The following is a 16544-nucleotide window of genomic DNA, read 5'->3' on the forward strand; positions in this document are numbered from 1 at the left end:
TTGTGATCTGGAATATTTAGCCCATTATTTGCTATGGGAATACTTCCATGATTCAAATCTCAGTGAAATGACTTCCTCTAGAATGAATTTTAAAGAGGTTCAGAAAAACTCTGATTTATTTCTTGCTAATAAGACTGCAAGACAGTGCATATTTGAAGTAAAAATAGCCATTATTTGGGTTCATTTTGATGGAAAAGGCAAAATAAAAGCTATCTTGAAACAGAAATTTGTATCAGTTAGACTTCAGTGATGTCAGTAGAAGACTTCAGATATTTCATATGCTACTGTTGATCAAATACAGATTAGAATTGCAAGAAACATAAATGTTTTTCCCACACATACCCTTTAAATAGGATTTTAATAATTTCTTGGAAGTTATATATGAAAAAGTTTGCAACTAGTTGCAACTTCATCAATAGTTACATTACTACCTATGTGAACATCTAGGGAACCTGCTTTAGCAGGCGGGCTGGACTTGATTCCCAGAAGCTTCCTAAATTCCTCTCTCTAGTTGGAGAGTAATATAGCCCAACAGTACCACCTGGTACCCAGATCTGTACTGAATCTTCCAAATCATTCCCTATTAGTTGCTGTCTAGGGATATTTTTTTAATTGAGCAGGAGACACAGTAAAGTGGGCGTCCAAGGAAGTTGACTTGCTCTAATGGCTCCAGAAAAACAATCTGTGAGGTATACTTCTCATAAGGTTATTCTTAAAAACAAGATAATTTATATGCTAATTGGATTTCCATTATTGCAATGATTTCTTTCTTGCCCATTAATAATGTACACTTTGATTAGTCAGCATTAGCACTGTGCATAAAATAGCTTTACAAATATTTAATTGAAAGGTTCATATTATTAGTGTTTTGAAGATAGTTTCTGCTGCAAATTAAGAGGCTATTTTTTCAGCTTAAAATGTGAAGATAAAATATGATCTAATTTGAGAAGCAATTGTTTGGATTAGCTGATTTACAATTAATTCCTTTTATGAGTGATAGAAAGAAAGAGAGTAGAATCTCCTTTTTAATGCTGTATCCTAGCTGCAATTGTCAGATCACTGCAATATAGAGCAAAAACATCATTAATATTCATTGAATGCCGATGGCAGAGAAATACTTTTTTATTCTAATACCACTTTCACTTGAGATAGATGAAATAAAAGACTTCTCATTAGTTATTTTGGAAAACTTCATACACAATAGGAATGCCATACAGCTGGTCATTTAGCATATAGAATTAATGATGAGTATTAAAAACAAGTAATTGATTTTTAGGGGCAGCTTTGGATAGTAGTTCTGCTGCCACTGTACAAATTGTGCACTTTGTCAAAGTATTAAAAAGAAATTTAGCTCCATTTGATTCATTGTGAGTGTGTTGACCAAGAGAAGGAAAAGGTTATGATACAGAAGCCACAGAAAATAATAGAATCTGTCCTTTATCTTCCTTCAGACTGTCTAGATATTATTGCTGTATTTCTCCATGTTGTCTTCTCTGGGAAGCCAGGAGCATCATGCAGGAGTGCTGTAATTAAAAACCTGTCAGCATGAGCTTCAATTTATTGTACCTATTTAGAACTTGTATTATTGGATTTTCTATGAAGATCAAAAATACTGTATCTTTAAATAACTTTTTTTTCCCCACTGCATTTCATTCAAATTAAAGTGGTTCTTGAACCTTGAAGATCTGATCTTTGACGCAAGGCTAAAGGAAACAGCCAAACTGTTATGATAGCAAGTTTCTATATTGACAATGGCCCAGAAGAGTTTTGACTATAAGGCAATCTCCTCTTTTGTGGAGAAGAGGACAATGTGCTTAGTGAGGATCGTGTCACCAAATTAGCCCTCAAAGATTGTGGCCTTGTGGTTCAGTTTAGCAAGTTCTGCACAAGAGAACTTCAAGGACTTCCTTTAGCAAGAGCTGAACCTCTGATAGCCGTGGCATCAGCTTGCTCAATTGCACACTGCTGGGGCTTTCACAGCAATTCAGTCCGACTCAGTATGATGCAGGGGTACTGGCAGGGACACTGCTGTTAGGATACTAATCTAGGGGGAGCAGGAAACAAACACGAACTTTTATTCAAATAAATACAGACCTTTTTGAATAAATGTTAGAAAAATGGATAGGCAATTTTACAATTGTACATTTTATTCTCTAAGAAGTGCAATTATGAGTCAATCAAAATTATTTGTGCTTTTGAGTGATATTCTCTAGATAGTACCACCATGAATCAGACTTCTGATTCACACAAATTGGATAGACAAATAATTTTTTTTTCAGGTACTTATGAAATGTTTTCAAAAACATACAGATAATTGTTTTTACATTTTTTAAAGAAAAGAAATCAATATTCCTTTTCAAAGGAAATAGTTTTAAAACATAAAAGTGGGTTTTAAGTCCTTATTCAGTGTGGGAAAATTTTATTTTCCTTTTGTTTTCCAGTATTTATTTTTTTTTACTTAACATTTCTTTTTTTCTTCTTTTTCTTCTTTTTTTTTTTCCCACTATGTAAAAGTGGGAAAAAGTAGTGACCCCTAATGTCATATACTTTCTTAGTTATTAAATAACAGAAGTATATCCTTCTGACAAATTGTCAAATGTCAGCTTTCATCACTTGATGAGCAGGTGACAAGATACACACTTGCCCCTCAATACTTAATTATGCAAGATGGACATCGTTCACACTACATGTTACTGAATGTATACTAAATCAAACTGAAGACTTAAAGTTCAGAATCTCTCTTCTTTGGATTATGCCCAGTGTGTTTATCAGCTCTACCTCATGGGCAAGATGCTGACTCTCTGTGTGCATGGGAAATGGAGCAGAGTAAATCTGCCTAAGTTTGACGTAACTGTATGATGCAGTGCCACAAGAATTACTAATAAAGGCAGCTAATACATATCTATAGTAGATGTGGCCCTAGGCTGGGCTGAAAGGGCTGGAGAAGGAACTTTTCTGGTGGTTTCACCAAGATGCCAACATCAGCTCATGAACTCATCAGATAGCACTAAGAGTGTTATTGATGCAACTTGTTGGTAACATGAAGTTGAAAGGCACTCCTAAGATAGAGGACCATTAAAATATCATGCAGTAAGAACTTGGGGATTTCAGTAAGGCACTGGAGAAGTTTCAGGAATGAAAAATGCAAGGGTATGCCCTGAGGCAACTTACACCGTTAGATAAACTCATGAAGCATTTAAACACAGTGTAGGTGTACAAGATTCATGCATCATCAGTCAAGAGGGTTCTTCTCAGTTTCACTGTCAGTGTGCCAAATTTCAATTCCTCCATTCTTGAAAATAAAGTATCCTACACATTTTGTGTACTTGAGGTATTTTGGACTAGATAGGTAAAATCCTATATCCTATAAAATATAATATTCGTATTTTGTTGTTGATTCTTTGTTGTTGCTGTTTTGTTGTTTGTTGTTGTTTGTTTTCTTTTGTGGTGGAAAGATAATTCAGCTATTTTTAAATATCCCTGTGATGTCTTAGAGTATATCTAATATGCTGAGAGAAGAACTACTAGTTCTCTTTGTAAATATCAGCTGAGAATCATAGGGGAAAACACTGTGTAGTTCAATTTGTAATGTAAATCTAAAAATAAGTATGTGGTCAAAAATAATTGGAACCTAAAAACTGGAGGAAAGCTTAAAATGGCTAGAAATTCAGATTCAGACACAGTCTCCTGATGGGAATGATGAAAGCAGAAAACCCACCTTATTCAGTTTTATAATTCCAAGGACTTGAATATGAAAAGAGCCTCTTACGAAGGCTGAGATGCATATTAAATTCACTTCTGTGCAAGTTTACTGACTCTCTTTCTGCCTGTGCTCCTCTTGAAACTAGAATCACAGAGTCACAGAATCATAGAATGACTTATGTTGGAGGAAACCTTAAAGATCATCTAGTTTCAAACTCCTGGTGGTCAGGGCTGCCTCCCATCAGCTCAGGCTGCCCAGGGCCCCAATCCTACTTGGCCTGGTGTGCCTCCAGGGATGGGACACTCACAACCTTGCTGGGTAACCTGTTCCACCACCTCACCACAATCTGAGTAAACAAAATTTCTTCCTAACATCTAAAGTAAATCTCTTCTCTTTTAGTCTAAAGCCATTCCCCTTTGTCCTGTCCTTCCCGTCTGCTCATGTTTCTGCCTACAGAGGAATTTCCCTTGTGTAGAGTGGCCATAGAAGACTGGGAATCAGTATCCTACCATAGTCTTTTTTCTCCCAGTATCAAGAATCGTCCAAAACTTACAGATGTTCATACATAAAACCAGCTTTGTAAAACTGACTGGTCTGTATGCCTTTCTTTTTCTTTTCTTTTCTTTTCTTTTCTTTTCTTTTCTTTTCTTTTCTTTTCTTTTCTTTTCTTTTCTTTTCTTTTCTTTTCTTTTCTTTTCTTTTCTTTTCTTTTCTTTTTTTTCTCTCATTAAGGGAATTTTGAATGAAAGTTGGTCACTTTGAAGGATAGTGGTCAGAAGATATCTGTGGTCAGCGCTTGCACATGAATAGTGTCTGTGAGCTCTGCTTTGGATGCAAAGACTTCACTAATAATATAAGCTGGCTTCTCATTAGAAAAAGCGTAGTAAACAAAGCAATGTACTGTGTTCAGCTGATGTGACAGGCTGAGCAGGAAGAAGTACGCAGAGGGTAGGTAGTGACTCCTACGTGCTGTTGGGTTGTTGTCAGAGCAAATGAGATACAGCCTGTGCTGCTGTTCTCTTCACTGGGATTAATGGAGTTTGAAGAAAATGAAAGAAATTACTTCAGAATATCATCTGAAATTACACTGTTGAACAGAACACATCGCTATTTAGTACGGTGTCCTTAAAGTCTTTATGCCATCTCTGATTCATTTTTTCAAAAACAGAAGAAAAAAAAACTCAACATTGGTGGTAGAATATAATATGCTATCATGATGTTTCTACATATACACAGAGCTAGAAACTGAAATCAAACTGATCAACCTCAAAAGAACAGCTCCAAACATCACCTCTGCAGTTCAAATTTGATGCATGCTGAAAGGGATTTGAATTCCTGGTCGCAATGCTACAGAGTTTTTCCTCTACCTCTCTCTTGCCACCCTAAAAGACAAATTGTTTACATCAGTGTTTTCACATGTATCTCACAGAGATTACATAAAGAGTGAAAGCATTATTTTGCTTGTGCTTCACAGCCCCTTCATAGTTCTGGAAGCTGGCTAAATGTCAATAGTCAGCACTCAGTTATACCACCAGATGTGGAAGCAATTGTTACTAACAACTTCAGTATTAGTTTGCTTCCAAAACATTAAAAACAAACAAACAAACAAACAAAAAAAAACCAGCACAACAAAAAAGCTTGTGAAAAAGTTTGTCAGATATCTGTTTTTATTTATTTATTTATTTATTTATTGCCCTGCTTTTAAACGTAGGACAGTTGTGATCATGTTTTGCTAACTGCTAATCATAAACCTAGATAAGTGTATAAAAACACACTCCATATGAGTGACAAAGCATAAAGGTGCTTGCTTTATTCTTTCTTCCTGTGCACTGGCCAGCGAGTGCAGTACTGTTTGATTTCCTGCATGATTTTCATGTGAATGTACTTTTTTTCCTACCCCACCTTATTATGCAAAAGCAGTATTCCCTTGGACTTGCCACCGTGTGTGAAACAGAGTGTGCAGATGTTCACTGCTTCTGACTTGCTGTGCTGAAAAAAAAAATAAAAAAATCTATGAATGTGATGTGTCACTTAAATGCAGCTGTATAAAATTCTATGTAACTTGTAGCAGAAATGCCAAATCATGGCTTGAAGCAAGATTGAGCACCTGGTGGAAAGGCAGGGCCAACCCAGGGGAGCTCAGGTGTTTGCAATGCATCTGAATGACCGGAAGGGGTGGAGCCAGGATCCACCCATTCCCAGACCTCATTTAGGAGTTGGCAGAGGGAGGCAAGGGAGTCTTCCTGGAGGTCCTTGCTTATCTGAGGCCTTTTGAAGAGAAGGAGTTTCTTTTCTTCAGTTCTGTGCCCCTAGCTGTTGTGTTTGAGCAAGTCCTCGCTTGATGCAGCTTAGGACCTTGCTGCTCTGCTGCCATTGCTGTATTTTCTGCTGTGTTACAAACTTAAGCATAGTTATGTGAAATTGTATGTGTGCATCCAAATGTACATCTAATGGAACAGCTTAGCCTGAGCTTATATGTTGGTGTGCTAACTACAGCAGACTTTTGTCCAAGAGCAGTTGATTACAGAAGAGCCTCAGTATTGAGTGGAAAGAAACACCATCCAAGTAAGTTCTCCCAATCTCTGTCTGATTCTTGCACCTTCCTGAAAAATGAGATGAATGACTGCTACAAATGTGGTAAACATTTAATAAAATACTAGGAAGAACTAGCGGCACACTTCTACACAGTTAAGAGCATCCTCTCAGAAGATATAGATATCTTGTTTATGGATAGCCTTTCTTAGGAAACTAATGAGAAAATTGAAAAAAGGGTTGAAGGACAGGGGGGAGGAAAAAGAAAATCCTAGAGGTAGGAGTGAACAAAGAAACTGGAGCTCGTTCATTTAGAAATGACCTAAGTGGCGGTATGATGAAATGATAGTATGTATGATAGTAGGTCTTACAATACTTCTTGGGTTTTGTTCTTTTTTACTTAATCCTAAATTCAGAATGCATCACGCACAAAGTTTTTACATCTGATTGTTTCTTCCTGAAGGAAAACCTAAGGTTTCAGACTTAAATTTGAGACTTAAAGTGCTGGTCCTCATTTGTCCTTTTTTCCAACTTGGTCATTTCTATCATGATTAAAAGTGATCATGGGCCCCATTTTTTTTAGTCAACTTAATTATTATTTTTAATTATTATTTCACTTTTTAGAGACTTATTTATTCAGGAGGTCTTTAAAGGAGCACAACTGGGAAATGTCGTGTGCTACTCGTATCAGATGTTGTTAAAAAAATTGTTGGTAAATACGAGGTATCAAGGCTATTTTTTTTTTTTTTTTAATGAAAATTGCTGGCTCATTTTGCCCAAAACAATTTTGGCTCTGAGGGAAAAGAAGTGACACTTCTGTACATCTCATGTGTTCTTTATTTCCAGATGGACTTTTATTAGAACTCATACATCTGTTAATCTTGTACTTTACTCATGTTGAGTCAATTTTTGTAATCTATTTAAATAGTTGTGAATGTCTCTCAAACTCTGGGATAAAGCTAATTTCCATTTATGTTCATCTGCTAAAAGATCACAAAAGAAGCTACATAGGAATATATGAGAGATAACAAACATGTAATCCACACTCCGTGCAAGTTTTACGAGTTTACCACCTGCTGAGCATGCAAAGGAACAAAATGAATAGTGCCTCTGAGTCTTCTGTTTTCAACCATAATATTAATAACTTCAGTGAGTGCTTCCTAGTTGTAATGTTTTGGGATTTTATGAGCACTTCTTCCATTCTTCTTTTCTATCACCATCATGATTATCATATTTTTATTTCTGGGTGTTGTCTTCATCTCTTCATTAACATTTGCACATTTTAATTATTCCATTCGTTTATCTTCCTTCTTTCCTATCATATCTCTCCAAAACCCATGCATTCATGTTCAGGAAACTTACTTATTTGCGAACATTTACTTTTCAAGCATAATTTCTGTTGAGAAGACAAATACTTAAGGCTTAGAAGTAAATACATTCATTTTTCCTGCTATTTTATGCCTGCTCTTTTATAGCTAGAACACAAGTATGTATTTAGATGAGAGTGGTAGTAATGCTTCATTTAGAAAACGTTAGCCAAGACCAAATCTTTAGCTGTGCTTCATACCTGCTCTTTAAGCTGCTCTACTACTGCTGCTTTCCAGAGACCAGTGTTCAGTTACCCGAGTCTTTTAGAAATTGTCATATAAGAAAAAACAGGAAGGAAAAAAAATCCAGTGGATCATAAAATATTTCAAATTTTAATGTTTTATCCTGAAAATTTTGACAGAAACATCTCTCCTGAAAATAGTCTTAAGGCTTGAAAAGCTGCAGTCCCTGGATCTGCTTTAATTATATGCTCCAGAAAAAATTTACCCTCAGCAGACTGAGGATATAAAATCGTGGATTCTAGAGTACTGTTGGTTTTAGGGACCATTATAATTTTTTTCACCTCTCACTGTTCCAGAGGTGATAATTACCTCTTTTCCCCACAGAAGATGTCAGTGTTGTTGCTGTTTGACTTGTACCCTGTCTCCGTCTGTGTTCAAGGACTGTTTGTCTCTGGCTAATTTGGTGACGTGAAAGAAAAGAGTTGTGTGCAGGCTGCCCTCAGCTGGAGGATATTTATTTCAGTAGTGAGATTAGACATGCACTGCTAAATCTTGATGGGCTATTGTTGTCTTAAAAGTCTTTAAAGGCTCAAGGGAGAGGTCGTTGCACTCTACAACTTCCTGACGGGAGTCTGTGATGAGCAGGGCTTTGGCCTCTTCTCTCAGGCAACAAACAGGACCCAGGGAAATGGCTGCAAGTTGTACCAGAGGAGGTTTAGATTAGAGATGTAAGGAAAAATTTATTCTCCCAGAAAGTGGTCAGGCCCTGGAATGGCCTGCACAGGGAGGTGGTGGAGTCACCGTCCCTGGCAGTGTTCACAAGGTGTCTGGGTGAGGAGCTACAAGATATGGTTTAGTAGCTTGTGGTAGCAATGGTAATGGGAGGATGGTTGGACTACATGATTCTGTAGAACCACAAGGTCGGAAAGGACCTATGATTCTATATTTGGATTACTAATGAGGTTATGCATCACAATGTTTAGCTCTTCACCACCTAGATGTGGAGAAGCCAACATCACGCTTGTTCAGTGTGTGACCAGGAAGGCATGGCTAGGGATAAGGAATGCTGCGTGAGTAAATCTATGTTGGCATGAGCAGTGGGCTGAGTGGACTGCCAAAATCACCAGAAAACATCTGGGACCAATGAAGATTCATGCTTTTTGCTCCTAGCTGCTCCTTTGTGCTGGTTCTAGGTCTGGCACTGCAAAAGTCATTCAGAAACAGCATTTCCCTTCTCAGCACAAACTTAAAAATCGCAAAATACATCTTGCTTGTTTAATTGGTCACAGTAGCTCATTCAGGGACCTGATGAATGTTGTACTTCTACAAGGAATATATAGGTCTGTGCAGCTGGGAGCAATGTGGGAGGGCTGTACCTGCTCTTTGGATGTTGGCAAGCTCTCAACAAGTTGCCCTGCAATGCTTCACCCTCCTGAGCTCTTAGACTTAGTGAGTTTAGTCCAGTAAGGACACTACAGGATCAGAAGAGTGCTTTCATTTCAGCAGATGTCACAAAGCTTAAAGGGACAATTTAATAACAGACCTGCCGATGTGTTCTTTCACAGTAATGCATTGTGTTTATATAAAAATTACAGCTTCAACTGCCTTAGTCATCCTACTGCTATTGAGGTATTTCTGCAGGCATTTACTTAAATATTTTACCTTATATCACATGTATAACTAAATAATCCTCAAGTGACTGAGTTACTTAATTTCTGGAAAAAGTATTGACATTCAGTTTGGAACTGATATGAGTGTGTAGGCTATGGGCATTTCAAAAGACAACTACTTCTGTATGTCAACATGACCTCCATATAGAGTGGTCCGGATTACTCTCCAATGGAGAAAAAATGAAGCAGAACACAAAAAGGTTTTGGCACACTGAAAAATGCATGAGCTAAAGTAGTTGTTGTGTTGTTGTTTTGTTTTGTTTTGTTTTTTTTGTAGGCATGATATGGAAGATCATGAAATAAATGCTGTTTATTTACTTCTCTGCTTGCCATACTTGAGGCACTTTGCAGACATAAATCTGGATAAATGAAGGGATGGTTGTAGTGTAGACCTGTCCCCGACTGGAAGAGCAGTTACAAATGTTCTGAACTCTTGTTTTGTGGAGTGATGAAGGAAGCTAGAGACATGAATGAGTCGTGTTGGCTGTGGATCTCAATGTATGAGGAATGGAAAAATTTCAGTATCAGCATGCCCTATGTCCAGAGCAGAATAATAAAACTGTCAGTGATAATGTAAAGAAAATTTGAATAAATACTAGTGCTCCCTAGCTAGAAAGGAACTTAATATGTTCGTAATATAGCAAAGATAACTACTTTATATCAACCAAGAAAAAAAAAACCAAAACATTTAACAGCTCCTTTCAAGAGTAGACAAATGAATTCCAGTGCTACAATGACAGGGGAAGTCCACTGTGTTTAAAATAAATCTAATGTTGAATAATATTTTATGATTATGAGAGGATGATTGTTGTGGACCTCTTATTCTGACCACAAATAAAGGACTGATGGCTTAAAAAGGCATCAACTCCAGGAAGAAAAAAAAAAAAAAATAAGATTGTACATTTAGGGATGTCATTTTAGTAATGAGATGAAATGCAGTTATGTTGTATAACAAAGTGTGCAAAAGTAGGAAAGAGATCAATGCTAGGCTTTTAAAAATGAAGCACACAGAAGAAGGCAGTGTAGAGAAGAAACAAGGAAGGTGTTCTTGTATGTGGCAGTCATGAGACTAATGCCACTAAATATTTGGTCTAGTTCTGTTTTTCATCATTTGAAATGCATTTTAAAACACTGTGACTTTTTGGAAAAAAAGTCAGATATTAGAAGAAAAGTAGCTGGATTCAGTGATTCACAAAAAAAGTGAAATAAAACAAAGAACCAAAAAAAACCCCCACAAACTTGCACAACTTTTAGCAATAATTAAATGTATTTCAAATACTCTGTGCCAGACTGAGCTACTTTAGCTTCTATTCTATTATCAGAATTCAAGCCATACTCTTCGTTTTCCCTTCCTGACTGCGTTTCAGGGATAATTGCTGTTGCTATGGACATGCTTGTCCATAGCTCAGAGCTGGGCAGAGTTGTTGTACAACTAGTGTTTACTCAAGCATCACATTTACAACTGGTGAAGGAAATTACTTCAAAAGAAATATTAAAAAAAAAAAAAAAAAAAAAGACTGGAGTAAAATATGTGGTTTGACGTAAGTGAACATAATTCACTCTCTTGTTGACTGAAATGGTGGTAAAGGACAGACCATATTTTGCATCTCTTGAAGTAAAATAATTACATGAGTGGGAAATACTTGTTTGAATCTGAGAATCATGTTCCGAAGAAGTTAGTCTATTACTTTTCTTTTAGAAAATGCATCTCATCCATACAACCACTGATATCTTTTCTAATCAGCACCTATTGCAATGTCACCAAAACGTGATGGAAGGTAAAGTTTGGCTGGCTGCTCACACTCACCCAGATTTCACAAGTTCTTGTTCTTACGGTGGGTCACACCACAAACTGTGCTGGCACATGTAGAAAGTATGTGATGAGATAAAAATAAAGTAAGATTTGCTTTAGTAAAGCTATGGCTTTAAGTGTATCTTAGGAATAGCTGTTGTTCAGACACTCAGTTTTAAATGGGCCTCAAGTATGAAGAAACTAACTGTCTAGTTAACTCTTACGGCATGTTATCTTGATGGCAAAGAAATGACTTGATGTGGTCCATAGAAGAACATCAGCTTATAGCTCGCTTCTCATGCCATAAATCAGCCCATCATTTCTACAAAACAGATTTCTGAAAGACTGGTTGTTTTATTTCTTTAAGGCATTGCATCAGATTAAGAAATATAAAATAAAATGTTTTATTATTCTATTTATTTACTTTTTTTTGCCCTCAGTTTATCTGTCTTTAGTTCTAGCCATTATTTTTAAAAAAATTATTCAATAGATGCTTCTTTCGGTTTATTTTTTATTCCTGTTTTAAGTTAACATTTGTAAAAATGAAATGAAGGTATTGGTATTTGTATAATTCCTCAGTATTCTTAAGGAATACTCCTCTCTGCCACATTGCAGAATTGAGTAGTGCAATAGAGACACTATTTCAGTATCTTTAGGGGCTACCTAAAGCCGCACTAAAAACCTAGGAATGTTTTCCCTCTAAGCTCACTGCAATTTTAAAATCTTGAGGGGTTTAAGCTACTTGAGATGCTGTCATTTCTTGTCATATTGTTATGAAGCAATGCGTTGCTCGGGAGCCAAGAACCAAGCAGTAGCTGTGGTTGTGGTTGCAGTTTTGATGCGTGGGTAATAAATAGGTGATGTCACTGTCATGGGTTACACTAGGGATTTCATAGAAGATTCTTGTTGATGTGTTTATTGTTGAATCTGTCTCTGAGAACAGGTTTATTTGTTAAATAACAGGAGGAATAAATAGCCGATTTCAATTTTTTTCTTCTTGTATCTGGATGTTTAACGTAAGTCTTGAGTTTATGAACAATAAACAGGACAATGTCAGAACATAAGTTTTTACTTAGAAAGTTTTATTACTTTTAGTAACGCATTTTTAACTTTTTAACATTCAGTAAACTTTAGTGAAGGTGATTGAATAGTATTGCAGATAGCAAAGACAACTTCGCATGAATTGTTCCATGTCTCTGCCATCACTATCATCTATATATTTTTCAATCATTCAATTTTTATAAAAATATAATTTCTTCTTTGTATTCTACCAAAATTTTTGAATTTATTCAGAACATTCAGACCTTATCTACCTTGATAGTTTCAAAATGAGTCAATGAGGATCTACATATTTTTTTTCTAGTCAATAGATACATATGAAATATGGCTCTCCTGTTGGATAATGGCAATGTGGGCGATATTGCAAGAAGCAAGGATGGCACAGCAAACCATTTGCACTAAGAATCCAGAAACATCCATGAGCTGGTATATTATATTGTCAGTAATACATGGTAGTCATAGATAACAGTCATCATGGATGATAGCATTAATTCCTGCTGGTTGCTATCTAGAAATAGCAGTCCAGTAGTGTACAATTTACAATATCATAATCTTGTAACAAAAGCATAAGCAGAGATAAAGTAAAAGCCAGGAAACTTAATAAAAAAAAAAATTTATCCATACAGTAAAAAAATTAACTATAGAATCCTCAGGCTTCAGAACCAAGAATTTAGCGAGTGTGAGACTGGGTTGACAGTAGATCTGCAACAAGTGATACTTGCACATTTTACAAGACTTTTCTTTAATATTTTCTATTGTTGCATATTTAAATCAAGTAGGCAATTGTATTTTGATTATGTTCACACATCTCCAGGGATATTAAATACTACTCCAAACTAAGAGAAATCTGGATAAGGCTGCTGAAGTGCACACACAAACTGCCTGCTAATATTTTACATTGCCTCCCTGAGCTGTTTTAATAGCTTCTGGATAAACCTTATTTTTGGCCAAACTTCAGTAGGAGCAGTTCCTGTGCCCTTCTGTAGCTGTTGAGAGAATCTATATTACCGATGTTAATTTGTCTTGCTCTCTTTCTGTCATAGACTGAAATTTTGGGCTTTTAATCCTTAGCACAAGGTAGATTATATTTACTGTAGGATATCTTCCTATATTTACTGAAAGGGAACAGTGTTCTGTGATTAGCAGGGAATGTGGGATGCATGTTCTGTAGAGAGCACCACACATGTAGGTATAGTTCCTTGCAGGAGACTGAACAACCTATCTACTATTAAAACTCGAACTGACTTCATATCAGTAGGATGATACAATCACTTTGTATAAGATCAGATTTTATACCAAGGGTAAAAACTAACAGTTTTTTTACTGCATTCTTCTTTAAGCTGAAGATGATTTTGTTTTGAATCCCTAGTGATCAGAAGTAGTTATTTACAAAGAGACTTGCACAGATAGTAGCCTCTGATGCTTATCATTTGGTTTCTTTTATCCTGATGTCTGCTAAAAAAAAAAAAAAAAATTAATGGAGATTATAATAATTATCAAAACTAGGGGTTGAATAAAACTCCAGTCTACAATGACTACACTCAGCACTCCACTGCAAGTTTAAGATATTAAAAATATTTCTGAAATGAATGAAAACTTGTTCTTTCATACTCCATCACAAAATAGCCAAAGTAAGGGCAAAAATTTAAAAGATATTTTGTCAGAAAGATGGGGTGAAGGATGGGAGTATTATTTTGAAGTGTATCAACATGTAGCACGTAATGTCTTAAACACAATACATTTATAAAGAGTACTTGAACATGAAATTTGGTATAGTACAAAATGCTTTTAGTATCCATAATCATTGATATAAATAAATTATAGAGCCTTTTGGAGATCCATATGAGGAATGAAATGTAGATCCTTTTTTGGCATGATCCTTGATAACTCTTTATCCTAGAGAAATACAGTCGTCAGATACTGGCTCCATTTCTGACCTTGAACAGTGAGTGATAACAATGGACAACTTTGTAAAGCCATTTGAAATTTGTGGATGAAAGCTTTAAGATGTTAATAATTTTATTCAGTCTGGGTTGAATCTGCTCTTCTCAATATTTAACCTTTGCTTGGGTGATTTTAATAGTGAATGGAAAACGATTGCAGTTCTAATTAAACTACATTTTTTAAGATTTATAAAACATTTAAGTCATTTATTTATTTTATTTAGGGTCAAGTTGTTTTCAGGAATGGAGAGAGGATGGGAACCATCAAATTTACGCAGTTCCAAGGTAGGTAACAATTTTATTCTCCTTACAATTATGTATGCAGTTTCAGGCTTAATGTATCAATTGCATTTATTGTAGAACAATTTAAATTTGTACAACTGCTTTGAACATGTGTCAATGTAGTTAGTAAATATGAGTTTTATTACCTGCTTGAAATGCTATGTTTTGAACCCTTAGTGGTCTGAGATATTTCCAAGTACTTTCCTAGAAGAAAATTCACACACATACAGCAGAAACTATTGATCTATAACAGCCAGATGGTGGAAAACTGTACTGATCAGCTAAGCACCTGGTCATTAATGCAGTTGTTTTTGGAAACTGAATCTAAAGAGGCTTTCTGCTATTAGAGAAGTTTATTTAGAGAGATTTTTTGCTATTAAGCTCTTTCAAGTTCGCATTTGTGCTCTCTGAAGGCTTGCTTTTGAAATGCAGCAACTGATTCCCAAAGGTTGTTTCAGAAAGCACTCCCTCAGCAAGTAAAGGACAGAAACCATCAGCCCCATCCCTTGGAGGCAACACTCCCTGCAGTGTGACACATCAAGCCTGCTGTGTCCACTCAGCCTGAGCTGCTCTGTAGGGAGTGGTCTCAGCAGTAGAGACCCCAAATGCAGACTCTCTTTGCAGACAACAGCGGTTGTCAAGAGTTGTTTGCAGCTAGGAAGAGGTGCTTGCTTCGTCAAGTTTTCAATAAAAATACTGATTTATAGAAGACATGCAGTAGTTGTTTATACAGTTTATAGAATGCAGCTAATGTTTTTGTTCCTAGTCTGATCAGAGATGAAACTGGAGAAGAGTGCTTTTGTTTGGTCTCATGAGAGCAGGATCAAGAAGGAGCTGGCAAATAGCTTTCAGTGCACGAGAAAGAGGCATGCACTCTTTCTTCAGGAGATCACTTTAAACATAATTCTGCTGACCAAATTGCAAATGCTCATAGAGTAGAAATTGTCTGCTGTATGGACAATATTATTAATGAAAAGCAATGCACTTGAGGGGATTTATTACTCATTCTAATTTACAGAGGCAATCTTATGGGTTGCTTTTGTCTTCACATCTACAACTGATGCTATTAACTCATGTTCCCTGAAGCATTTCTATCCACTAAATTTTTGCAGACCTCATCTCATGATAATATAATCTAGAAATTATTGCTCAACACTAATGATAAATATTTATTGCTTCCTCTTTCCCCTCTTCCTCCCATTATTTTGTAGTAGTAGTGTTTACAGCAACATGAAAGAATCATGAGTAAATACTGCAAGGAGATTTTACAAGAGGTGTTTATTCCTCAGAAGTCTGAAGGAGGCCCTGTGCATCCTGCCTAAGGCAGCTGCACTCTGCTAGTGCGCTCCAGAGGGAGGAAGTTTGGCTCCTTCCCTCTGTGCATTAATGATGTGATGTGGAATCATGGGAAGGTGAACAAGCACCTTTGGAAGTAACCTGCAGGAGCAATTGAAGTCTTGGATAGCTAATTTTAAACAGATTTTTATTATCATCCTTTCAAATGTGAGTTTATAGTGTTTCTCAGTCTTGCAAGAGTTGCTATTTAACACCAATGGTTTTACAACCAGCTGAAATATTCTTTGGTCAATAAGAACAGAGGAGACAGCTTCCTTGCTGTTACATAATGGCTGTTTCACAATCAATCAAGCCCATACCCAGGATTTTGATCATCAACCAAATGTTTCTCATCAACCTGCAGGAAAAAGCTTGTTTGTTTTCATTGTAACCCACACATCCTATGGAGAAGATCAGGAGAAGGATCTAGATTATTTCTCATGCAAGCTATAGTCCAAAGATACATCTGAAGTCTGTCTTTTGTTCTCACTAATTCTGGAAAAGAGAAGACTATACTAAAAAAAGTAAGAAATTCAAGTGTAAGGATCAATAGTTGAAAGTATTCTTTTTTTATTTTTTTAATATAAATTATACTCCAGCTGTTAAAAGATTTTTCTCTTCTTCTTTCATGATTACTGTGGCAGTGCTGTAAAAAATTATTCATTTCCTAAAAAAATA

General features: G+C 36.2%; 1 protein-coding gene across 1 annotated transcript in view; it reads left to right on the top strand.

The window, feature by feature from the left end:
• The window catches only part of GABBR2 (gamma-aminobutyric acid type B receptor subunit 2), a 444892-nt gene that overhangs the window by 244038 nt on the left and 184310 nt on the right, over window positions 1-16544 (top strand). Inside the window, exon 8 of the mRNA XM_085220593.1 lies at window positions 14474-14534. Within this exon, the coding sequence (XP_085076719.1) occupies window positions 14474-14534 (61 nt within the window). The remainder of the gene's footprint in view (window positions 1-14473; window positions 14535-16544) is intronic.

The sequence above is a fragment of the Meleagris gallopavo genome, chromosome 3, assembly GCF_905368555.1.
Source record: "Meleagris gallopavo chromosome 3, MGAL_WU_HG_1.1, whole genome shotgun sequence".
Taxonomy (NCBI): domain Eukaryota; kingdom Metazoa; phylum Chordata; class Aves; order Galliformes; family Phasianidae; genus Meleagris; species Meleagris gallopavo.